Source organism: Mesoplodon densirostris, chromosome 2, assembly GCF_025265405.1.
Source record: "Mesoplodon densirostris isolate mMesDen1 chromosome 2, mMesDen1 primary haplotype, whole genome shotgun sequence".
Lineage (NCBI taxonomy): Eukaryota > Metazoa > Chordata > Mammalia > Artiodactyla > Ziphiidae > Mesoplodon > Mesoplodon densirostris.
This window is the reverse complement of record NC_082662.1, coordinates 13105333-13130976: the sequence shown is the minus strand read 5'-3', so window position 1 is coordinate 13130976 and position 25644 is coordinate 13105333. Positions and strand designations below refer to the sequence as shown.

At 51.4% G+C, this 25644-nt stretch overlaps 2 protein-coding genes and 1 non-coding gene across 5 annotated transcripts in view; 1 reads left to right on the top strand and 2 right to left on the bottom strand.

The window, feature by feature from the left end:
• ZBTB17 (zinc finger and BTB domain containing 17) overlaps positions 1-6591 on the top strand; it is a 32490-nt gene extending 25899 nt beyond the window's left edge. The window contains exons 5-16 of one of the 2 annotated variants that reach the window (XM_060089018.1): positions 446-586; positions 924-1043; positions 1738-1976; positions 2057-2199; positions 2287-2587; positions 2891-2978; positions 3060-3176; positions 3266-3386; positions 3604-3734; positions 4060-4269; positions 4389-4478; positions 4555-6590. In XM_060089018.1, the coding sequence (XP_059945001.1) occupies positions 446-586; positions 924-1043; positions 1738-1976; positions 2057-2199; positions 2287-2587; positions 2891-2978; positions 3060-3176; positions 3266-3386; positions 3604-3734; positions 4060-4269; positions 4389-4478; positions 4555-4838 (1985 nt within the window). In that variant the 3' untranslated portion in view covers positions 4839-6590. Of the gene's footprint in view, positions 1-445; positions 587-923; positions 1044-1737; positions 1977-2056; positions 2200-2286; positions 2588-2890; positions 2979-3059; positions 3177-3265; positions 3387-3603; positions 3735-4059; positions 4270-4388; positions 4479-4554 lie in introns of both variants that reach the window. The other variant, XM_060089019.1, reaches the window with a different exon arrangement.
• The window catches only part of SPEN (spen family transcriptional repressor), an 84386-nt gene continuing 65061 nt past the window's right edge, over positions 6320-25644 (bottom strand). For both annotated transcript variants that reach the window (XM_060089016.1, XM_060089017.1), the window contains 8 exons: positions 25248-25361; positions 24012-24125; positions 22940-23040; positions 9721-17827; positions 8842-9315; positions 8481-8675; positions 7993-8151; positions 6320-7524 (listed from right to left, as the gene is read on the bottom strand). In XM_060089016.1, the coding sequence (XP_059944999.1) occupies positions 7393-7524; positions 7993-8151; positions 8481-8675; positions 8842-9315; positions 9721-17827; positions 22940-23040; positions 24012-24125; positions 25248-25361 (9396 nt within the window). In that variant the 3' untranslated portion in view covers positions 6320-7392. The remainder of the gene's footprint in view (positions 7525-7992; positions 8152-8480; positions 8676-8841; positions 9316-9720; positions 17828-22939; positions 23041-24011; positions 24126-25247; positions 25362-25644) is intronic.
• On the bottom strand, positions 19576-19648 carry TRNAK-UUU (transfer RNA lysine (anticodon UUU)). Its single transcript has one exon. It is a non-coding gene; the product is annotated as a tRNA-Lys (tRNA).

Genomic DNA, 25644 nt, shown 5'->3' with positions numbered 1-25644 from the left:
TGGCTCAAGGCCTTTGGCCAGGACTTCCCTCTTCCGGCAGGTCTCCCCTCCCACACCCGTCCTCCTGCCCCCCTTAGTGCCTCAGGAAGGCCCCCTGCGGCCCAGTGTGGGCCACATGCCTCATGGCACACTTCAGAGAACCACGCTCCTCTCCTTGTAAGCACCCATCTCTGATCAGCGTCATTTCACGTGTGACGACTGTCTCCCCAACCAGTCTGCGAGCCCCGTGGGAGCAGCAACCATGACTGTTGTACCCCAGGCCCAGCGGCAGCCTGATGTGATGTCGGTGCCTATGAATAATCTGTTGAATGAGCAAACCAACAAACCGCTACTTAGATGTATCCCCAGGGAGGTCTGGAAGCGCTGGCAAGCTCTGGGCTACCTCACCCCACCAAGTGGAGGACACCTGATGGGAAATGGCAGGTCTTTCCTGTTCCATCTCCAGTGGGGGACAAGAGAGCCAAAGAAGAGAAGGCGGCTGCCACTACACTGAGCGAGCTGGACCTGGCCAGAAGCAGTCCACCCGCGGGCCTGGGCAGGGAGCCCAAAGAGGAGCGAGGCGGCCAGGCCGAGAGCACGGCCAGCGGTGAGTTGTGATGCTGAGGACCTGGCTGACTGTCCATCACCTGCCATCAGCGTGGGCTCCAGCGCAGTGAGCAGCTTTCTCAGGAGGCTCCTGGGGGAGGGAGGGAGGGAGGCACAGGCAACTGCATCCCTTGAGCTCAGGTTACCCAAAACCACCAGTTATTTTTTCTGGGGCATCTGTTAAAGCCAGAGCAGAGACTCAAGCAGCCCGAGCTTGGATGTGCTCCCCCCACCCCCGGGGCCATAGCCGCTTCCAGGGGTCTGGTCCAGGAGAGCCGACCGGCCCCTGGACAGAGGGTGCCAGTCCAGCCCCGGATGCCCCCACACCCCTACCCCAGGTGCAGAGCAGACGGAGAAGGCCGATGCCCCCCGGGAGCCTGTGGAGCTCAAGCCGGACCCCACGAGTGGCATGGCTGCTGCTGAGGCCGAGGCTGCCTTGTCAGAGAGCTCAGAGCAAGGTACCCTCCGCCAGCTGGGGCACCCGCCCTCACACAGGCGTCCCCCACTCACACGTCACACACACACACACACACACACACACACACACACACACACACACACACACACACACGCACGCACGCACGCACACACACACACACACACACACACACACACACACCCTTCCGCCAGCTCTCTGCTTCCCTTAGCTGATCTCACTGTGAGTCGCTCTTTCACATCAGCTTTTGGGCCAACATCTTTCCTCATCCTTGAATTGTGACATCAGTTTCTTGGTTGTACACCCTGGCCATGCTTCCCTTTAGCACAGAAGTGTCCTTGTCGCAGTACTGGCCCTGCTGTTTTTCCCTGGGCTGAGCACCGTGGCGGAACTTGGCCGCCCATGGCACCCACCCCAGCCCCCGCCCCCAGTGCTTGTTGGCTGAAAGCACCCTTCCCACCTGTGTCGCCAAATATGGGGCCCCCGGTGGACTGAGGCCCATCTGCATCCTCCAAGCGGCAACTGTCCCGGTCATTGGTCTCCCCTGGGCTTGCCCTGGCGGTGCTGGGGACCATTTATCTGCGGCTCCCAGACGTTGCCCTGCCCCTGCGAGGCGCCCACGCAGAGAGAGGGTGTGTGCAGAGATGAGCCGTGCCCAGGCCTCACTTGGCCAGTTGCCAGGTCGGCTTCCTCAGCGCCTGCCCCTCTTGTGGCAGAAATTGAGGTGGAGCCAGCCAGGAAGGGAGAAGAACGAGAGGAGGAGGGCGCCGTGCCCGCGGTGGTCAAGGAAGAGGGTCCAACGCTGGAAAAGGGCGAGGCCCCCGAGGAGAGCGAGGAGTCGGCCAGCACGGACTCGGGCCAGGAGCTCGGCACGGAGGCGCGGGGCCTGCGCTCGGGCACCTACGGCGACCGCACGGAGTCCAAGGCCTATGGCTCCGTCATCCACAAGTGCGAGGTGCGCGCGTGGGCGGTGGCGGCCCCGCCCTGGCCCCCCGCCCGGCGCCGCCCCTGACACCCCGCCCCCTGCGCCCTCAGGACTGTGGGAAGGAGTTCACGCACACGGGCAACTTCAAGCGGCACATCCGCATCCACACGGGCGAGAAGCCCTTCTCGTGCCGGGAGTGTAGCAAGGCCTTCTCCGACCCGGCCGCCTGCAAGGCCCACGAGAAGACCCACAGGTAGGCCCAGCGGCCGCCCCCCATGCCCGCCCACCCACCCCGGCCCGCGAGCCCTGCGAGCCTCCTGTCCTCGTGTTCTGCCGCCAGCCCGCTGAAGCCATACGGCTGCGAGGAGTGCGGCAAGAGCTACCGGCTCATCAGCCTGCTGAACCTGCACAAGAAGCGGCACTCGGGCGAGGCGCGCTACCGCTGCGAGGACTGCGGCAAGCTCTTCACCACGTCGGGCAACCTCAAGCGGCACCAGCTGGTGCACAGCGGCGAGAAGCCCTACCAGTGCGACTACTGCGGCCGCTCTTTCTCCGACCCCACGTCCAAGATGCGCCACCTGGAGACGCACGACACCGACAAGGAGCACAAGTGCCCTCACTGCGACAAGAAGTTCAACCAGGTGGGGGGAGCCGGCCCCGGGCCCCTGTGCTCCGGCGGCTTCCGTCTCGGGGGCCCGGGGGGCCTAGCGGGGAAGTAGGTGGTGTTGGCTGAGCAGAAAATGATCCTGCCGGGTGGAGCCCTTGACTGCTCTGCCGAGCAAACTGGGAAGGCAGGCTTGGGGGGCGGGCGCGGGCCAGGAAGAACTGAGGGGGGTGGTTTTCCCGTTTCCCCCGGCCTTGAGGAAAGGGGGAGCCCCGCACAGGCCCCCGGGAGGACCGAGAATCGGTGGTTCCCTGCCGTCTGACCCCCTGCCCGGGCGCAGGTGGGGAACCTGAAGGCCCACCTGAAGATCCACATCGCCGACGGGCCCCTCAAGTGCCGGGAGTGTGGGAAGCAGTTCACCACCTCAGGTAGGGCCCGGCTGGCCCCGCCCCCAGCCCCGCCCCCGGCCCCGGGCGCCTGTGCCAGGCCCACCCTCGGTCTCGCCACAGGGAACCTGAAGCGGCACCTTCGGATTCACAGCGGTGAGAAGCCCTACGTGTGCGTCCACTGCCAGCGGCAGTTCGCTGACCCCGGCGCCCTGCAGCGGCACGTCCGCATCCACACGGGTGGGTGAGCGGCCCGGCGGCTCCCGGGTGCGGGCACAAGGGAGGAGAGCAGGCGCCGACACCTTCCCGTCCCCTGTCTCCGTCCCCAGGTGAGAAGCCATGCCAGTGCGTGATGTGCGGCAAAGCCTTCACCCAGGCCAGCTCCCTCATCGCCCACGTGCGCCAGCACACCGGGGAGAAGCCTTACGTCTGCGAGCGTTGCGGAAAGAGGTCCGGCCCCCGGCCGGCGCCCTGTGGGGTCCCGGCACTCGGCGGGTGGAGGGGGTCAGAGAAACAAGCCCAGGGCTCGGTCGGTAGCCCGGCAGACTGCTCCGGCGCAGGTCCCGGCGTCCTCTGGGATCTAGACCCTGAGGTGGGAGGCCCCAGCCCAGCACCCCCGGCCCAGGCCTGGGCGGTTCTGTGTAAGCCTTTCCTTCTGGCCCTGCAGATTCGTCCAGTCCAGCCAGCTGGCCAATCACATCCGCCACCATGACAACATCCGCCCTCACAAGTGCAGCGTGTGCAGCAAGGCCTTCGTGAACGTGGGGGACCTGTCCAAGCATATCATCATCCACACTGGTGAGTGCGTGCCACCCGCCTCTCTGTCCCAAGCCCTGGCTCTGGGGCGCGTGGTGGGGTGGGAGGTGCCCCGGACCCCAGCCTTCGGTGCCGGCGCTTGCTGAAGGCGGCCTTGAAAGCAGTTTAACTCCAAGGAGGGCCCCATTTTTTCAGAGCTTCTGGAAGGTGCAGGGGCCACTGGAAGCTTCCCTGTGCCTCAGGTGGCCGCCCCAGAGCGCTTCCTGCTGGAAAAGACAGGGCTGCGGGGGAAGCTGGAGGCCACTGAGGTCCTACCCCCCCCTGCACCCCCCTCAATGGCAGGAGAGAACCTTGCCTCCCCCCCCAGGAGAGAAGCCTTACCTGTGTGACAAGTGCGGTCGCGGCTTCAACCGGGTGGACAACCTTCGTTCCCACGTGAAGACTGTGCACCAGGGCAAGGCAGGCATCAAAATCCTGGAGCCAGAGGAGGGCGGTGAGGTCAGCGTGGTCACCGTCGATGACATGGTCACGCTGGCCACTGAGGCACTGGCGGCAACGGCCGTCACTCAGCTCACAGGTGCGGACCGTCACTCAGCTCCCAGGGCAGCAGGGGGTGGTCACAGCGGGGGTTGCCTCTGGGGTGGCAGCAAAGGGGCAGGTGAGTCTGGTCTCAGGCCCTGCCGATGCCGCCCACAGTGGTGCCAGTGGGGGCGGCGGTGACCGCAGATGAGACAGAAGTACTTAAAGCCGAGATCAGCAAAGCTGTGAAGCAAGTGCAGGAAGAAGGTGAGAGGGGCCGCCTGGGGGAAAGCTGCTGGCCCCAGGGGCCCTTCCTGTGCTAACTGCAGCCCCACTCCCGCAGATCCCAACACTCACATCCTCTACGCCTGTGACTCCTGTGGAGATAAGTTCCTGGATGCCAACAGCCTGGCCCAGCACGTGCGGATCCACACGGCCCAGGCACTGGTCATGTTCCAGACGGATGCGGACTTCTACCAGCAGTACGGGCCAGGCAGCACGTGGCCGGCCGGGCAGGTGCTGCAGGCTGGGGAGCTGGTCTTCCGCCCTCGGGATGGGGCTGATGGGCAGCCGGCCCTGGCCGAGACACCTCCCACAGCCCCTGAGTGTCCACCATCTGCTGAGTGAGCAGGCACCCCCTCCTCCTGTTTATTTAAGGTTGGATGGCACCCTAGAACTGAGAGGGGTGAGCCCATTCCCTAGAGAGAATAAATCTGATTATTTTCTAACGCTGCCTATAGCTCCCTGTGGGGCTGGGGCGGGGAGCTGGCAGCTGGGCCTGATGCCGGGGAAGGGTTGCTCCACCCAGCGACCAGTCGGCAGAGACCTGCTTGTGGGGGAAGCCAGGCTGTCCCTTTGCAGAATGGGACTGGAGCCCCGGGACCCGTCTAGAAGCAAGCTGGTTGCTTTGCCTGAGTTGGGGTGTGGGCAGCACACTCAGGCCAGAGAAACTGCGGCTCCACGAGCCCATTCTGGCCTCCTCTTCGGAGGCTCCTCGTCGGCTTGGCGTGAGGATCGGACCTCCCCTCTCCACCCCTCTCCGCTGTGGAGCCACGGCTGTGACCCTGCGCCCTTGTGTTGGGAGCTGGGCCCACAGGGCTTGGCCACAACTGCTTACCAGGATCCAGGCCACCCGTACAGAGCCCAGCTCGGGGGCCCATTCAGCCACGACAGCAAGGTAGGCAGGGCACCAGACCCAGCAGGCCACAGGCCTGCTTCTGCTGGGCCTGGAAAGAGGGAGAGCTCCACACTCGCTTCACGGGAAAACCCTGGCCGCGCGATCAGGGCCAAGCCAGCGTCATCTTTTGAGAACGTTTACTTGCCCTGAATCAGTGGCGTCTCTACAAGGCTGAGAGCCTGGAGGGACAGGCATGAGCAGCCAGGAGCTGTGATGGGGAGGTGGGAGATGGCAGGACTGCTTAAACCAGGGGCAGCAGTGCGGCCTGTGAAGCAGCTCATTCTTACCTGTCAGCAGGGAGGCATGAGATGCCATCTCTGCCGCTTTTCCATACAGCTTGTCCCCAGCAGCTGTAATTCCTCACTCAAGAGATGGTACCATCTCGCACCGCAAGCATAGCTCTCTTTGGAGGAGCCCCAGGGATACTGCAAGTGAGACCAGCAACTTTGTGGTCCTTGTGTTCCTGTCCCCCACGCCCAACTCCCCAGCTTGTGGTGGGTCCAGCTGCTGGGGAAGCTTGGCCCACCAGTGCCATCCTCCTACTGGGAGGAAGCTGCTGCAGGGCCAGCCTGCACCACACCCGGAGGAGGAAGGGACAAGAGGCAAGACCCCAAGGCTTCCTTAAGATGTTTGAGTGGGAGGTGGCTTTATTCTTTAATCAATCAAATTTGAAGTGCCTTCGACATTACGCAGGAGCCGATTGGGACCTTGAAGTGTCAGGTAAACACCACAGCACTGAAAAAGTTCAAGGTCAGTCTGTGATGCAAATCTTTTGTACAAGATAAAATGATCCTTGGGGAGGATCAGTGGCAGAAAGGAAATAATAGGTTCCATATACAGATGTGGGGGGGGGGGTTGAAAGCAAAAGTGGGACGAAGGCTAGCTGTTCCCATAAACCAAGGACCCCTGGTCCTCCCATCCAAGTGACAATCACATCCACACTTGACATGTTCTGTATTTTTTAATAAAGTTTGTAATCCAATGGACACACAAAACAAAACTGCGCTGAGAAAAACAGTTTTCATAAATTAATAAGTGTTAGGAAGTTGGGGGGGAGGTCAAGGTCACAGGAAGAAGGGAAGCCAGTCTTTTGTACAGTCTTTTTGTGTGTGTGACACTTCCAAGTTGCGGGAGCAGGGCCCGTGCTGTAACGAAGCGCACTTATACAAATGAGTGACAATACAAAGTCTGAGTATGAAAATAAGATTTTCTCTGAAAACACATTTTTGGCACAGATTAAAAAAAATGTATGTCGGGGAATTTGATTTTTAAGTCAGTATTATATATATTTATATATATTATATATTTATATATACACACACCCCAAGTTCTGCATATTCCACCAAGAGAGAAAATCCTTGTTTGCTCTTTTCTGATTGTAAACTGTACATCCTGGGTGAATCAAAGATGGTGGCAGCAGGAGAATTAAAGAGAGGTGACATCCAAATGAGCAAGGGGAAGGGAGGGGTGGGGACAACACAGCCCAGTGAAATGTTCCTTGACCCCAAGGTTTCAGCAGAAGTTTGAAGTCCTGCGTGAGAGTCTGTGATGTGTGTGCCATGTGTGTTCACGTACACCAAGACATCCAGAGTGTCACAGCCTGTCTTCACTGTGCAAAAGTCCAAGTCACTAATTTAGTGCAAAGGCAGTTCTGTTTTGTTTCTTAAAAACAAAAACAACAAAAAAATTCCACTGCCCTGTTCCTTTTCTCCAAAAAGCGGAGAGAGAAACCCAGCCTCAAGGTGTCTGCAAGTCCATTGGTTTGGTGGTCTGTCCTTGGGCTAAATGTCATGTAAACATACGAGTAGCAGCACCACTGCCCAGGGGGGTCTGTCTGACGGAGCCGGGCGGGCGAGCGAGCGGGGAGGAGAGCGAGGCTGGCCGTCTGGCAGTGGAGTCTGTCCCCCTCGGCGGCTTCTTCCTCCACTTGGCTGGGTTGTCCTATGTTTTATGTTTTGCTGCAGAGCCTCAGGAAGATACGCCGAGTGGTGACCATTCAGTGGCTCACACGGAGGCAATGACGATCATGAGGTGGGGAGAAATGTTGGAGATGCTGGCCAGGAGGTCGGGGGCCAGACGGGACAGGTGACTCTCAGAGAACTCGCAGGGCGGGAAGATCTGCAGCACGTAGGCGGGCTGGAGAAAGGGACAAGAGAGAAAAATGGGACCTCCTGTCTTCACATCACCCACCCCACTACCACTCTTCCCTAAAACATTTCCAGCTGGGGGCCCAAAGGCCCAACAGAGAGCCAGGCTGAGTCAATTTCCCAACCAGCTGAGGTCTCCAAGACTCTGTCTACCAGAAGAAAACTAGGTGTCAGGAAACGAACAAGAAACTAACCCGAGAGCTTCTCTGTCCTTAAAGCTAAAGAACCTCTGCTGCCTCAGCCGTCCACTGGCTGTCCCCAGGCTGGGCCGCAGTAGTCCGGCCCATGCACTCCACTGGTTTCCTCTATCCAGGACGCCCCTTTGTCCAGCTCCTCTGGGAAGCTGTCCTGACTACTCTAGCTGGCACTGGCAGCCCATGCCACCAGATCAGTCCGACGGCCTGACCAGCCGAGACCAGCCCCACGTGTGTGCGCCGAGGCAGGACACTGGGCTGACCTGATTGGAGCCAGGGTTGGGAACGTTGATGATGCCTGCCGCCTGCTTGGCCTGCAGATACGTGATGAAGGCAGCCTTGAGGGACTCGGTCTGGCTCACGACGTCCTCTTGGTCACGGCCACAGGGCAGAGCCAGCAGCAGACAGTAATCTGTCTCCACCTGGGGAAGAGGAAGCTGTCAGTGATCGGGGGGCCATCTCACAAAACAGCCCAAGAAGAGGCCTGTCCAACCCAGGTGATTCGGCTCCTAAATCCCCACCTCTACGATGACCCTGAGGGCCATCCGTATATTTGCTGAATGAAAAAAAGCATCTCTGGATCTAGAGGCACTTTACACCCCTCGTGGAGAGAGAACATGCCCTTCATCGTCCCCTCCAAGAAAGCCATTACTGCACCCCGTGACAAGCCACGGAGACAGGCAGTGGGGGGCCACCCGTGCCTTCCCCTGCTGTGGGCGGGGCAGTTGCTCACCTGGGCCCTGAGTCTTACCGTCATCCTTCGGGCAACCCCCTCCAGCTGTGAGGCCTCCAGCCGCATCCTCTGGGCAATCCTCAGGGGGGGCCCTCCTTCAGAGAGCGGCAGGGACCGATGGGCCAGGACATTGTTGCCAGAGACGAAGTGGAGCTGCACAGCAGCTGTGTCGTTCTTGAGGGCCAGTAGGCCCTGCCACACGATGGGGTACTTCTGCTCACAGGGAAACAAACAGAAGTGAGCTCACGGCTGGAGAACCCAGCTGTGCTGGCCAGGGCCCCAGGCAGCAGCTTGCTGATCTAAGTCAAGTGGGGCTCTCGGGACACTGACAATAGCACACAGCTCGAAGGGTGGTAGGGGAGGCCCCGCCCAGGCTTACCTTCAGAAGCTGGACCATATCCACAGGTCTCTGGGAAGTCAAGTGAGGAGAGGAATCCTGTTTGGGGGTGGGCTGGCTTTCAGTGTGCGGCACAGCCAGTCCTGGAGGGGGGCTGGGGCCTGGGGGGGTAGGGACAAACGACGGCTGCTTTGGGGCAGCCTGAGCAGGAGGAGGGGCCGGGAGGTCAGGCTTCATCGAGACAGACACGGGGGAGGGATAGGAGGGCTGGCTTGTTTCCGCCGGCGCCCTGTGGGCCTGGGCGTGAGGCTCAGCCGGCCTGTTTCCAGGGACGTGCGGGAGGCGCGGCTGCTCTGCTCCTGTCTGGGTGCCCTTGGCCTCCTGGGAGACTGGAGGCATCTTGCTGCTTGGTGGCTGGCCTGGCTGGCCGAGCTGGGAGGGCTGCGTGGACTGGGCCGGCTGCGTGGACTGCGCGGGCTGCAGAGGCTGCGAGGGCTCGCCTTCAGGAGGGAGGCCCTGGAGTTGGGCGGGAAGAGAAGGGAACAGGGTCAGAGTCTGTGACGCACCAACAGCATCCTGCCCGAACCAAGCAGCTGTGAGCCCCTGGGCAGGTCAGCCGCAGGGCATCCCCTGTAGGCCAGGCCCCCGGAAGGGGCTTTAGCCAGACGTCCATGCTCTCGGGCGTTCAAGATGGAGGGTTCCGGTGAAAGGTCACCTGTTCCCTACCTCCTCACCCCCCGCAGGCAAGATCCGCCCACAACGAGCTCCCTCCACATCCCCAGGCTCTGTGCTGTGATTCACCCCTCCATCCTGAGATTCAGGAAGCGCCTCTCAATCCACAGCAAGGACCATGTATTTTAGGGACCTTACTGGCACCTCCACCACTAGTTGGACCAGAAGGCGGATTTCGGGCGCGCTCACCTGAGCAGGAGCCTTGGTCCGGGCAGGCAGGCCAACGGAGGCAGCAGCAGGGAACTGCGCGTGCGCGAGCGGAGCCGGGCCGTGGTAGGTGCGCACGTCCCCGTACCTGTACTCCTGGAAGAGCTCCCCGCTGGAGTGCACGATCTGCACCCCGTGGGTCACCACCACGGGCGGGGTCAGAGGCAACCCCTGCAGCTGGCTGCTGGGCGTGACTGTGAGGATGCGGGCCTCACCGTGGGGGGCGGGGGCGGGGGCGGCTTTGGCATCTGCCACCTTGGCGGCTTCTTTCCCTGGCTGCTGAGGGGCCTTGCTGGCTGGTGGCACTTTCACCACCCCGTCCGCTGCCCGGGGCTGCTCGCTGACGGCTGTCACGTGAGGATGCACCATGATCCTCACATCCCGGGGCACGGTGTACGGGTGTAGTCGGTACTCAGACTGCATGACCAGCACCTCCGACTGCACAGGGGCTGCGGCTCGAGCAACGGGGAGGTGATAATGCACTTCTTCCTCTGGAGAGTGCTGGGAGGCCAGGGCGGGCACACCAGCTGTGGCTGGCTGCGGGGTGCCCGCCCGCTGCGGGGCCCGGACCTCTATTTGCTGGGGCTGCAGGGGGGCCCGAGGAGAGTGAAGCGTCTCTGGCCGGATACTGTAGGTGATGCTGGGCAACGTGGGCGTGTTCATCCTCACCTCACCCTGTGACAGGTGGCTGAGCGACACGGTCTGGGTGATGCTGTGGGGTGGCATGATGACGGACTGCTCTGGGTGGATGCTAGAGATGAACTGCGGCACAGGAATGCCCGCAGCCAGCATGACCGTGGCATTAGTGGAGAGCGCGGTGGACGTGGTGCTGCTCGGGTGGCATGCCCTCGGGAACGGGGACGGAGCCGGCCCGCTAGGTCGAGGGGAATGCACATCTGGCTTGGTGGCTGCCAAATGGGAGACAGTCCGATCTGTCGGGGTGCTGGGCCCCGAGGTGACGTGGTTCACTTCTGCAGGCAGTTTGCTGGGCAGAGCAGGAGGGTGGTGGGGTGTAAGAGTGGACCCCAGGTTTGCTGGCTGAAGGACCTTGGTCTCTATTTTGAGGGTGACGGGGTCAGCAAGCTTTTTGTTAGTGGTGACTATGCTTGGGGTGAGGACCAGCTGGTTGTGAACCAGCACCGGGGGTGTGTTTATGCCCTGGGTGAGGACCTTTACTGTGCCACCCTGGGTGACGGGTGTGGACACAGAGAGATGAATGGGCTCAGGCTTCTCCAAGGACGGACGGTCGGCCTTAACCGATGAAATCACAGGAGATGCGTTGTAGGTCTGGGCAGTGAGTACCAGAGTAGAATGGGTGGCCACGTTTGCATAGCCTGAAGGAGCTTGAGGGCCTTTGGGCGGAGGCTGAGATGGCGTGACAGAATCGGGTTTGACCTGGGACTTGGACACCGACTGCTGAAACTCAATGTCCATTGCACTTGCTGGGGGGATCTGGCTAATCTTGGCACTGATCCTCTGTGGGCCTTCAGTCTTCTGCCCCGAATAGCTCAGCAGCACAACCCCTTCTGAAGTGTTCACACGCAGCCCAGCACCAGAGCCCGTGTCTGCCGGACGGTCGTCAATCACAGACATCGACCCTGGGTGGAACCGGCTGTTGTCGTTCGTGCCGGATCTCTGTCGGCACTTTGCGGATGGTGCGATCACTGCACCCGCCACAGTCACCGCACCTGTTGTCGTGGCAGTGACAACCCCAGATGCAGCCGTCACTGCACCCGCGGAAACCGTCACCGCACCCGCGGCAGCGTTCACTGTGCCCGTGGCGGCGTTCACTGGAGCCGTCAGAACATTCACGGGCCCCGTCAGCACGTTCACTGGTCCCTTTAGGACGTTCACGGGGCCAGCGGGCGTGTTCACCAAGCCTTTCAGTGTGGCCACCGAGCCCTTCACAGGGCCTTTCAGGGCATTCACTGGGCCGGCCAGCGCGTTCACTGGAACCAAGGAGACATTCACCAGGCCGGTCAGGGCACTCACCAGGCCAGTCAGGGTCTGAGGAGCTGGTTTCGCCAGAGTTATCTTTTGCGAATTCTCCAAATCAATGCTGACAGGCATCCGGCTAATAACAGAAGTGATTTTTGGAGCAATGACTGGAGTCGCCTTTTCTTTGTCAGTGGCCACTGGGACCTCTGAGGCCTGTGTGTCGGAGGTGTTAGTTACTGGAGCTGCTGCTTTTTCTTCTAAAAGAGGCCTTTTAGGTTCGACCGGAGGGGGCGGTGCCCCAGGCAAGCAAGGGGCAGCACTGACGGGCCCTGCGGCAGCAGCTGTGACAGTCGTGGGAGGGACGCCCGGGGCGGACACGTACTTAGGGTCCGTGAGGATCCTCCTCAGCGTGCGGGAGCTGCTGTCTACGTCCGAGGCCTTCGTGTCTGGGGGGAGGGCCGGAGACGGGGTGGACCGCGCCCGGGGCTCCTCCTGCCTCGTGATCCACTCTGTCACCTTCGTCGGGGGACTCTGGTGTGGGATCCCCCCAGCAGCGACAGGGGGTGGGAGCTTTGCTATCGTTACGGAAGGAAGTGGGGGGGTGGGCATGCTTGAGTCACTGGGCGGGGTCACCGGGTCACTTTCAATGATGGAATGCACCTTGAATCTGGCTCGAGGCTCGTCATCCACAGGGGCTGGCTGTGAGGCCGGGGGAAGGTCTGGGAGCGCAGATGCTTTGGTTGGAGTCTTTTCTTCAACACTGCTTTCTTGGGACAAATTTCCCTGGGACGTAGTCTTGCTTGGGTCAGAAGCACAGGACTCAGGGGGAGTGGACTGGGGCTTGTCACTCTGCTTTTCTTCCTGTGGAGTTTCTGGGGGCTCTATCGTGGCCCCCTCACTTGTAGCAGGGCTCTTGCTTTGAACTTGGTCAGGTTCAGAGACATGGGTCTCTGTAGCGCCCCCAGTTTTCTTGTTTGTATTCCGTTTGCGGCGTGATCGAGTGGTCTTCTGGCGCCCTTTGTCTTTCCGAGCAAGAGTAACTTCTGCTTCTTTTGATCCTTTGACTTCCGGCACTGGGTGGGAGGTTTCGCTGCTGTTCTCTCTGGCTTCCTTGGTATCTGCTGGGCCTGCTGAGGCGTCAGGTGCACTGCCTGGTGGCCTAGAAGATTCTGTAGCAGCCTCAGTCTCCAAGATGCCCGACACAGCCTCATCGGTCTCAGGCTCCATCCCTTCCTCAGGAGACTGAAGATCTGTCTGCGACTCTGCAGGGTAAGGTGGAGGTGCTGGGAAGTTTTCTGGCTCCCCAGAAATGTCATTGATGATGGAACCGATGGCCGCAGCCAGCTCTGTTTCGCTGGCCTGGTGTGCGGGCTTGTCCCGGTCCTCTGTGGAGAGGCGCTCTGGGGCATCTGCAGCTGCCGCCTTGAAAGCCGCGGGGGTGGAGGTTTCTGCGAGCTTCTCGATGTTCTCCACGGCCTGCTCCAGCTCCATCTGCTTGGCCAATTGATTTGCTTCCGGGGACGGCTTAGAGGCAGACCCATCTTCCTTCTCTGGTTCCTTGCCCAGATCAGCTGGCTCACTGTTCAAACGCAACGATGAACTACCCTCCTCTTGGGGACTCTCGCTCTTCTCAGGGGAAACTGCCACGACCGCAGGCGTCTCCTCCTCTGGCAGTCCCGCAGGGCCTGCAGCCACGCTGGGACTTACGGTGGCTTCCACATTTCTCAGATTTGCAGATTTGTCCACCGCTGATCTAGAGTTTCGAGATCTTCCTCTCTTGGACTTGGAGGTTTTCTCAGGGGCCGTTTTTTTCTCCACCACTTCAACTGAGGGGGTTTCGGGTGGATTTTTGTCTGTGCTAGTTTCTTTTCGATCACGTTTTTGTTCACTTCCTGCTTCTTCTTTATCAGTCTTGGATTTTGTGTTATTTTCTTTCACGTTTAATTGGGGACTCACCTCAGTGGTGGCCTCAGGACGTTCAGCATCAACTTTTGGTTCATTTTTCCCCTTTTTCCCTTGTTGGACACCAGCAGCTGCTTTCTGGGATCGTGGGGATCTCCATCCCTCAGCTGGTTTGACCGTCTCCACTGGCTCTTTTGCCTCGGTCTCATCATCTTCATCAGCTCGACGGCGTGCCTTTGGAGGCCTCCCCCTCCTAGGGGTTGTGGGAACCACTGCAACCTCCTGCAGCTCCCGCTCCAGTCTCTTCCTGGTCACTCGTGGTTGCTCAACGGGTTCCTTGACTGGAGAGCGGCTCTCATGGTCACCCATGGTTGCGTAGACGCTCCTTACATTCCGGCGCCTGGTTCGGCTGAGGGGCAAGCTCGGCTCAGGGTGTTCAGGGTCCGCGGATGAGTTTTTAGAGGCAGCCCTTGTAATCTTCTCCGCCTCCATCTTCAATTCTAAGAGCTTCTGTGCTTCTCCCCGAGGAGAACTGGACCGCCTGAGCTTTTCCCGGTCTATCCTCTCACTCTTCCTTGTGACAGGCTTCTCCACGGTCCTCGCTGCAGCTGCCTGAACGGGGGTCTTGGAACGTTTACTTTTGTTCGGCTTTTTATCTTTTGCAGCAACTGGAGGATCAACCTCTACACTTTCAGCAGCTGGAGGCTGGACCTCGTGGACACCCTCAGCGTTTTGACTTGCATTAGGTTCAACATTAGCAGCTGAGTCTGGCTTCTCCACTTTTGGCTCATCGGCTTCCTCAGGCTTCTGAGTCGGTTTTGAAAGTGTCTGGGTACTGGCAGGCTCTGGATCTACACTGATCTCTACCTGGGAAAATGAGGCCCCAGGAGTTGGAGGCTTGGCATCCAAATAAGGCAGCTGATCGACTGATGAACTTTCTTCAACAACTAAAGGAGTCTCAGCAACGTCTGTCCTGGCGTCCACTCCTGGGGGCAAGTCTACTTGTTCAGGCTGTTCCACAGCGATGGGAGTCAGATCAGATACAGGTTTTGCTTCTTCTGAGACAGAGGCTGGCTCAGTGGTCTTCTCTTCTGTCACCAAAGGCACCTCTCCTGTTTTTTCAGCAGCTGTCTTCTCCAGTGATGAGGCTGCAGACTCTGGAGCTACAACTGTGACACTAGGAGGCCCAATCGAAGGTGGAGGTTTCAGTTCTGACTCTTTATTTTCAGAAGCAGATTCTGGGGTCTTGGGGTGATCCTCTGTATCCTCCTGTTTCTCGACCTCTTTGGGTTTTTGGTCTTTTTCTTTTTCTTTCTGTTGCATTCGTGTGAGTTCCATAAATCTGCTATGGAAAAGAACTACTGGCTCTTGAATCAAATCAGTTGTGCTATTCACTCCATCAGATGTCTGCCTCCCATATAACCTGCCAGAAACGAAGTCAGATTCTTCATCTTTTCTCTCTAGATGCTGCAGTCGCTTGGAATCTTGTTCAAAGATTGAGCTGTGTAAAAAACGAGAGGCAAATAATTCTTGCCTTTCCTGTTCTTCTTCTTTATGGTCATCTTTCTTATCATCCATTTTTCCTTCTGAATCAGTCCGAATTTTCTTCTTTTTCATGTACCAGGATGGAATAGGTCTTGGAGCAGAGTCAACCTTTTCTTTATCTTTGTTGTTTCGAAAATTAGCAAATCGGGAGTCCCAATCAAGAAAAGACCAATTTTCTTCTCGAGATGAAGACAGGGATTTAGCTCTTTCAAGCAAAGCCTTAGTGTCTGGTGTGATTGTCTTATCCAACGCGAAAGAATAAAACTTGTTCCTTTCTAAAGAACTGGAGAGTCTCTCATCTCTCTCACGTAGTTTGTCTTCTCTGTCCCTCAATAAAAAAGACAACCGGGAACTTTCAAATAATGCAGAGGCTCTGGGTGAGTGAGATTTGTGTTCACCATCTTCATCAGAATCAGAAGGCACCTCACCAGGTTCCAAGTCACGAACAGACCTCTTTCGAAGGCTGTCTCTCTTAATTATGCTGTTCGGGAAACTCACATCAAATCTGCTGGCATCTTGTTTCATTTGAGAGTCCCACCGATTTAGTTCGTCTTCAGGATTCAAGACAGATAGCTTTATTTTGGCCATGTCTGCCATCTGTTCTCTCCTGCTAGAATCATAAGGATTAAATTTTAAGGACTCTTCTCTGACTGTTATATTAGAATACGGGAGACCTTTTTCATCTACTTTAGGAGACCCCTTTATTGACATTACCCTCGGGGAACCAACAGGGTCATCTTCCTCATGGAAGGAACCATGTCGGATACTGGGGGAACCACCAGTCCTTTCAGAATCTTCACTGATTTGGCGTGAACTTCTGTAGTTCCGTTCTCTCTTGGTGCAGATGTCAAAATCAACATGGTCCGTCCTTTTCTTCTTGCTGGGAGGAGAGTCGTCAGTGACATCCTGAGGGGGTTTGCCGACCTCATGAACAAGACTGCGTCTTTCATACTCGTCCGCGTCTTTTTGAGGGCTGCCGAACTTTTCGGACTTGGCCATTTCCATCTCCATCTGCTGTTTTCTACGACTCTGCTCCATTTGCTTTCGGTAACTCTGCGTGTGATCAATATCAATGCCAATGTTTTCTTCAGTATTTACGGAATGTGGTTTATCTTGGCCTGATTTACACTCAAGTGGTTCATCACGAAGACTGCAATAGTTTTTCCTATTATCTTCTCTCTCTGGTCCTTGATCATCTAATAGCTCCAGCTGTTTGAGTGGTGGTTTTGAAGGAGTGGGTTTTTTGGACTGGATTTCTTGATTTTCCACAGATTCACCTACTGGTTCTCTCAGCCTTGCTTGCAGATCTGAGTTAGGCCTCGATACAGTCCCAACAGAAATGCTGGCAAGCTCCTGACACTCTTTGGGGCTGGGAAAAGCACTAAGTCTGTCTAGTTTGATTTTTTTAGATTCTCTTTTAAGAATTTCTTTCCTCACCGTCTTTTTTTCAGACTCTCCTTCCCTCAGTAGAATGACATCTCTAGATGATATGTCAGGCTGTTTCTTTAAAAGCACCCGAGCATCTTCCATCTCTGGGCTACTTTTCTTAACATCTGATTTTTGCCTTTCTGCTTTCAAATTGGAATCTGCAAAACGCCTTTTCCTCGCTTCCAGCTTCTCCAGATCCACAGCACTTACCCCATCAACAGTCTGCTCTGGTTTTAGGTGCTTCCTGGGTTTAGGCCTGCCTTCCTTATCTACCACTTCTATGTGGCTTGAAAGCCCCCTTTCCTTTGGCGCTTTCATTCTAACAGATTCTAGTTTAGACAACTCAGATTTTGCAGGCTCTGTCTGAGAGACCTGAAGTTTCTGATCTAAGGCAGAAGACTTCACAGTGTCATTATCAAGCTTGGCTTTCAGCTTTTCCAAAGGAGTGTGGTCAATAACCTTCCCCTCCTTTTCTTTCACTCGAGTCAAAACCACACAAGGCATGAGTTCCAAGCGGTTTTTTGCTACTCCTTCTTTGTCAGCTTTCTCTCTGCTCAGTTTATTAGAACTCCTTGATTTTTCAGGGCTTTGTTCTCTCTCATTTTCTTGGTCTGTTTCTGAAGACTGAGAACTAGGGGAATGAACTTTTCCTTTCCGTTTCTGCTTGTCAGTTTTGTCCTTCTCCACCTTTTCCTTCCTTATTAAACGTCTCTCTCTTTCCACTCTCTCAGGATCAAAAGTTCGTTCTTTATCTGTCTTTTCATTTTTTGTATAGCGTTCCAAACGAGGTTTGTCAAGTTTATCATATCTTGGAGGGGAAAGTGAGCTACAGCTTCCACTCCGGTCCGAGGATCGGCTGTAAATCCTCCTCTCGGAATCACTAGGCAATCTCTCTGACTGTGAGGGTGACGCTCCAGGACTCTGTGGGCGTCGCAAGTGAACTGGACTCTGACTGCGTTCAATTGGCCTCCTCTCATGGTCTCTGTCCCGGTCAGACTCAAATCGTTCACGTTCTCTTTCTCGTTCCCTTTGCCTGTAACTGTATTCCCGAATATCTTGTTCATAAGGATCATTTCTGTAATCCCTATATTCCCGGGGATCATCGTAATATCGTGATTCATAGTAGTCTCCTTGGTAAGTTTCCCATTCCGAATAAAATTCTCTCCCTCGAGCTGGATAGTCCCGTCTGGAATCCTCAGCATACGTGCCTGGAGTACGAACATTCTCATAATATGTACGGTCTTGGCTATAGTCATACGATCCCCTTCGTTCTTCTCTGCCAAAGACAAAAAAGAATGTATTAGTTTTTTGTTTCCTCGTCACTTACACATTAATCATACATATGAGATTACAAAGTCCTGCTTCCTAAAATCTTTTCCATTTTTTAATCATTAGAACTGCACTGTCCAATACCATACCTACAAGCCACATGTGGCTACTGAGAACTTGAAATTTGGCTAGTCTCAGTTGAGGTGTGAGTGTAAAATACACACTGGATTTGGTAGACTTAGTTTCAAAAAAAAAAAAAAAGAAACACTTCAATAATTTATTCAGATTGAGTATATGTTGAAACAGTATTTCAGACGTATTGGGTTAAATAAAATTAATTTTACCTTTAGTTTTACTAGAAAATGTAAAACCACATATACAGCTTGCATTACATTTCTATTGGACTTGGACAGCAGTGCTTCAGACCCTTTTTATTCTTTTGGCGTCGGCTGTCGTGACTTATGATGAGCACTAGTATTAAACAGTATCACATCCCACATCTCTAAGTCTTTCATAATTACTTTCCTGCCAAAAGATATTCTTACCACAACTTGGGAAACAAATGTACTGTTTGAAAAGATAACAATTTAACTAAAATCTTCCCACCTACGCAACCTGTATATCGGTAACACCTCTACCTCAATTCACAATTTAAAAAAACACATTGGGGACTTCCTTGGTGGTCAAGTGGCTAAGAGTCCGTGCTCACAATACAGGGGGCCCAGGTTCAATCCCTGGTCAGGGAACTAGATCCCATGTGCTGCAACTAAGACCCGGCGCAGCCAAATACATATTAAAAGAAACAAAACAAAAAAATCCCCACACACACTGGGGGCCAGTCTCCCTGGGCTCAGTCTCCTCACTTATAAAATGATAACTCTTCTTCACAAAGCTCTTAAGATTAAATAAGATAACATTTGTAAAAATTTTCCGAACATAATACAAGGCACATACTTGGCCTTCAGTAAATGTTACTTTTCCCCAACCTGCCAACTAACAAATTAGGTGATTACAAACTGTGTCAGATAATTCCTTAATTGTAAAAGAATTCACCTCAGACTTTCTCCCACAGTGACATGTCCCAGTGCATTGAAAATAGGATTAAATTTACGTGCAAGAACATGTATGGTGTATAAAATGAAATTCACCTGTAATAGAGGCCAATTCCTTTACTCTTGTTCACTTTCCATTTTTGTCTTTCAAGCAGGTATGGCTTACTCAGTCTACATAGTACTGTCAATGACAGCTCAATGAAACATAACGAACCTAGAACTTAAACCTCTGAAGGCATGAGCTTTTGTCTTCTCGGCTCACAGCAGGTACTCATTTGTTGAAAAAATGAACCTTAGAAAAATATGTCAAAGTTGCTATTGGGCAATGTTCTAACCCATTTTCAATAGCCAATGAAGCATCTAGACTTACCATTCAAACACTGGAAGCATCAATAACATATTATTATATGCATTTATACTGAGCTCTCTCATTTCAAAGAGACTAGTTTATGACATATCTATGATATCTGACTTAATTGGATTCAAGATGATCCTTTTACAGTTCCACAGGAATCAGATGCTTTGCCTCAATACTGGCCAGCCATCTTGCAAACAGATGTTACTAGGAATGAAATTAGGCTAATTTAACTCATTACCATCATAAATACAAACTCCAAGGAAGCATCACTTTCATTATGTAAAGGTGAAAACACTACAAGCTTTCTTTTCTCCTTTGGCCACAGCACTGCTTGTGGGATCTTAGTTCCCTGACCAGGGGTTGAACCTGGGCCCCTGGCAATAAAAGTGCCGAGTCCTAACCACTGGACTGCCAGGGAATTCCCTAACTTTCTAATATAAAGTGGTTAAGACGCCTAGAATGGCCACTAGTTTGCTGCCTGCATTAAAAGTATGTTTAAAAATGGTTTCCAGATATTTTCTAAAAAAAGCAAACTAAAACTATATCCAAAATATGAAAGAAAAGTTACAGAAGTCAAAAGGTATACGTGTAAACATTAGTGCTGCACTGTTCAGTTTAATAGATGATGATTTTGTACATATTTTGCCGGGCTCTACCAAAAGAAATGAGCATTCCTGCCACCATGGAACTCAACTTATGCAAGAGACAATACAACTGCACACTGGTACTATATACAAAAGGCTCTGGCAGGACTCTGAGGAACTTTGAAATGTCAGGTTTTCAGAGAACGCTGTTCCCATGACTGCACAATATCCAAACTACCGTAAGTAGGTGGGAAATTCATCTAAAGCATAATGTGACCCTATAAATGTCTTGAGAATCACTTTGGTAAACGGTAAGGCTCAATGCATTAGCAGGTAGGAGCCCTAGGTTTACCCCCAGCCCGACCACTTACTAGCCTGTGACCTTATCAGCAAAGTCATCTGATCTTCAGTTCCCACCATAAGTAATAAATGACAAGCGCCACAGCCCTATTTCCCTGACACTGTATTTAAGGGAATAAAAGAAATATTACTTTTAAACTGCAGGGCACTATGTAAATGGGTCATCATTTGCATTCCTGAGCTGAACTGTCATTAGGGGTAAAGCTTTTTTTCCCCCCCACTTATTCATCAACTCTTCAGTGGGATGACTTCCTTCCACTCTATGGAAAAAGGGCAAAGATGCTCAAGTTCTACTGCAAGGAATGCATTCCAGAAGCACTGCCATCTGAAACCAAATGGGGCGAAACTGGGTCACAGTGAAGTCCCACACCCTCCTGCTTCCCCACTTTAGGAGATAAACTCCATTCAACAGAGATAGATAACCACAGATAAGAACCAAAGAACAAAGCCAGAGCCAGATCATCAGTGAGAGAATTTAAGTGATAATATACAAAAATTAACACCCACACAACATTATCAAACCCTCCCAAGATACCGTTCTTTGAAAAATATTTAACGTGCACACAGAATTTTAATGGAATTTTTATGTCTTAAGTGCCACTAGACCATCAACACACTTTTCACTCACTTATAGGTAAGAATTCCTATCAGCACTTAAAGTATTAACAATGACTTCAGACTGCTGGGGTGGGGGATGAGGGCCGCCAAGATGGAGAACCCTCCCTACAGACACATACGTTCTCTTACATATGTTCATTCTCTCTTTCTGTCTCACACACACACACACACAGAGGGAGAGAGGAAGGGAGGGAGGGAGGGAGGGGGAGAGAGAGAGAGAAATTTAGAATGTGGATTCCAATCCACTAGTGAAAAACCATTGAAACCTTAGAAGTTCAACCTTTTGGAAATTTGGCTGTAGGAGACATTTTTCATTAGAAAAACTCTCAAGTATTCAATGACCATTACACTATACTCCATGAGGAAATGAAAAAGAAATATATACCTTCTATGATTTAAACAAAAATGAAGTGGCAAGAAGAGGCAGTAAAAAGGGAATGCATTCAACAGGTTTCTGGGAGCACGATCAGGATTTTGCCTCATCCTTGTCCTAAAGCCCTTTTATACTTGAACTTGAGTGTCTAAAGGCATTTGTCAAACGGTCTTTTGTCTAACACACATCTACAGGGGTGGAGAACTAGTAGTAACATTCCAGGAGACTTAATCAGAGGCATGTTGGGACAAACAGGTTCATCATATGGATGATAGTTTCCATTTTCAAATGTGATCAGTTACTGAAGAACCTGGTGACATTGTTAGGATGTTTTAATATATTTAGTCTAAAAAAGAATCAATCATCAGTTCTGGGGCAATTTTTAAGCTAACGGAGACAGCCTGATTCAGACTGTGAGACCTTAAACGATTGTGAAATGTTCCCACAAGCTGCAGAAAAAAATACTACAGTCCCATGACTGAAAACATTAACAAGAAGAAGTAAGGTTTACTTTTCTTTTCTTTTTTTTGGGTCGTGCCCTCATGGCTTGCGGGATCTTAGTTCCCTGACCAGGGACTGAACCCAGGCCCATGGCAGTGAAATCACCCAGTCCTAACCACTGGACTGCCAAGAAATTCCCAAGGTTTACTTTTTACACAGCTAAACTTACCAATTTATATCAGCTTTGGCTTACTGATTCACAAATTTAAGAGATCTGAATTTAAAACAAAGATCTTGACAGTCTTTTGAAAGTTCTTGTTTTTTTAAATTAATTCTATGAGCTCATGCGTGGTGACAACCTGGATGTTGTCACTACTAAATTCACAGGGCATTTAATAGTTTACAATGTGGGGCTTCCCTGGTGGCACAGTGGTTAAGAATCCACCTGCCAAAGCAGGGGACACGGGTTCGAGCCCTGGTCTGGGAAGATCCCACATGCCGCAGAGCAACTAAGCCTGTGTGCCACAACTATTGAGCCTGCGCTCTAGAGCCCGCGAGCCACAACTACTGAGCCCATGTGCCACAACTACTGAAGCCCACGCGCCTAGAGCCCATGCTCTGCAACGAGAAGCCACCGCAATGAGACGCCTGTGCACCTCAACGAAGAGTAGCCCCTGCTCACCGCAACTAGAGAAAGCCCGCACAGCAATGAAGACCCAACAAAGCCAAAAATAAATTTAAAAAAAAAAGTTTACAATGCATTTCAACATGTTATATTTAATTTAAAACTGTAAGGCAAAATGATTTGTACATAGTTATAATCTGGAAAACAATAACTCTTTAAATGAGTATTCTCAGGGAGAAAATACCCCAACTCCCATGAGCTACATGAAAACTGGATCCATAAAAATCAGTTTTTACGTGTGTTTGTTTTTGTTTTGTTTTTTAAAAATATTTATTTATTCAGCTGCATCAGGTCTTAGTTGCGGCATGCGGGATCTTTCATTGTGGCACGCAGGCTCCAGAGGATGCAGGCTCAGTAGTTGCGGCACGCAGGCTTAGCTGTCCCACGGCATGTGGGATCTTAGTTCCCAGACCAGGGATCGAACCGGTGTCCCCTGCGTTGGAAGGCGGATTCTTACCCACTGGACCACCAGGGAAGTCCCTTTATGTGTTTTTTATGTGTTTCTTTCTGTATGTGGGGATAAAAGGGATAAGTTTGGGGGGAATGAGAGTAGCAATAAGGGGTAAAAAACAAAATTTAATCCCATCTAAATTTTACGTATTAGAAATTTTAAAATTCAAGCTATGGTGATAGGTTTAAAATACATACCTTCTTTCTGCTAACATTTCATAGAAGTCTCTGATATCTTGACCAGATTTTTCCATACAGTGATAAAATGCCAGCTGACTTTCCCGATTTGCAAAATCCACCTTTAAAAAAAAAGAATACTGCATGTTTAATGCAAGTTCCAGATTTTAATGATGGAAAGTGTTACCAAATTTGAAAAATTCTTCCCAACATAGCCTTCTGGATAAATTTCAAGAAAAAGTAACTTATCCAAGTGAAACAGTCCTCATAACTAAAACTGTATTTTGTTAACCTGAAATCTCTCTCAAATTCTACACAAATCTTGATAAAGAATTACAATTTAAAGTTCTAGAACCCAATCCTGAGGAGGGGAAAAAGCAATATGGAAAACTGAAACATACCTATCATGATTCTAAGGTTGTCAATTAAATAATCAGACCAACTAAATCCAGGAATCTATTGTGCATAATTTTCTGGAACCACAGTTAGAACATAAAATAAAATATGGAAGAACATTTGAACTTTACTCACAGCCAGGCCTCAGAGTCACTAAAGCATGATAGCCACCATCTATCAATATCTTATTTAGAAAAGACTGATTTCAATCTAACTGTCATAGTTATTAAGTGCAAAAATTCCTTCAAACTATCATAAACAAAAGTTTCTAAACAAAAACACCAGACAAATATCGTGTTTTCAGTGGTTACCCACTCTTTAGGAGAGGAGGAAAGAAGATGAAGAGAGGATCATTCAAGAAGCTGGACTGATACTTGGAGCTCCTGGGTGTGCAGAAACCCACAGGGGACTGTGGGCCAGCCTGCACTAAGTGCACACAAGTGAGCGTCAGGTACCTGGGGGCGTAGGGAAGCACACGTCCTTGAATGAGAGGATTTTTAGGGAAGGTTCTATGGCTAATGGTTTAAAAGACACTGTGCCCTTAAGTAGCTAGCCATATATAAAAAATGTAATATCGCCCTTAGAAACTGAGGCCATATATACTGCATGTCCTGTAAACCAACAAAATGCCAATTATTAAGAGGTTGGGATCTGAACACGATTTTGTTTTGCTTCTGTTTGAAGTCATTCTGCACACCTTAATTTTATTCCCACCGATTTTCCTCCCCTTGGTCTCTTTTACAGCTGCTTGTGCATATTCAATTTCATTGTAGAGAACCAGGGCCATGCCTTTTAAGCGGTCAAACACCACCTGTAAAAAAAACGACGACAAAAAAAAACAAGAGGCTCATCCACTAGACTTAGTGTCAGTCCCAACAAAATCCTAAATCACAATGACACTGCTAAGAAAAAATATATATATTTTTTTATTCTAGAAAAAATTTCAGGCTTTTCTGATGATGCATGTTATACTGAAAACACAACAAAATGTCGTAGGGACCATTTAGAACCACGGATATTGTGGCTTGAGGTATATTATGCCTTTAAATTGTTTTTCTGTATTTACTTTATTTTACTGTATTTCTTCTTTATTTTATGTTGACTGACTCATTTTGGCTCAAAAAAACAACACCCCTGAAAAAGGGGGAAAAAAGTAAAGAGTACTGAATCAACATAAATTTCATATTGTACATCCACTGTACTTCAGCAAAAAAAAGAAAAAAACTACACTATAGCAAAGGAAAAATAAGAAAAAAAATAGTAAGTTGCAATGAATTTTGGTCATAAGCAGCACTGTCTTAAAGCTTCTAGATTTTTTATTTATACTAATAGTCTTTAAGATGTGCTTCTTCAAACAACAAACACTACATTTAAAGAAATGTCAAAGTTATGCATCATACCTACCACAGTATAAATCTGCTTTCAAGAAGTTAAAATCTTTACCTTCACATAATGGAATGGGGTCCAGAGACCCTTTTCCTGTTATGTTTGTGAATGTGTTACATAACAAACATTGGTTAGATGAGTATTCTGTTGTGTGTCCCTTTAAAGTCATCATGGTTTTAAAAAAAATCAAGTCTAATTACATATTAGTGTGAATGTGAGTAATTATATAATTAGACTGTCTAATTTTAATGTGAGATAAAGTTACAGAAATCCCTAAGAAACATTCTATTTAACAGTATTATGCAGATTAGTTCCAAAATTAATCATTTTGGCGGGTTCTAGACAGTTTCTCAAAATATTCATTCATATCATAAGCTAATAGATGCAAATACTCTTCTAAACCCAATTTTGGAAAAGAGAATTTTAATGTATGAGTTACTAAAGAAAAGAAAAAGTCAGTACTAGAAACTGGGACTGAAAGGACAGAATACCAAAAAAAAGGGAGTCAGAAGTAACTATAAACCACACAACCAAACCTCCCACCTACCTTCACCACAGGCCCATATCGGCAGAAATGTCGTGTTAAATATTGATCCGATACGTTTGAAGAAAGCCCATCTAACCACACACAGTTTGTAGGCATGCTCTTTCCAAAACCCAGCTGAATACAAAAGGCAAAATTTCTATTAGTTAAGTCATCAATTATTCAACAACAAAATCCTGAGAAAACTTGTCTTCTGTAGGAATCTTATCAAACCAACACCTCAAGTGGGAACCATCAGGTTAAAATCAAACAGAAACTGACACAAAAATTATCCTGCCTGGCTAAGCGAGGATTAACTCAGATTACAGTATAACAGGATAAGGATGCAAAGAAGTTTATCACCTTTATGGTTATCTAACTGTACTAGCACAATTTTAAATAATCAGACATATGAACAAAA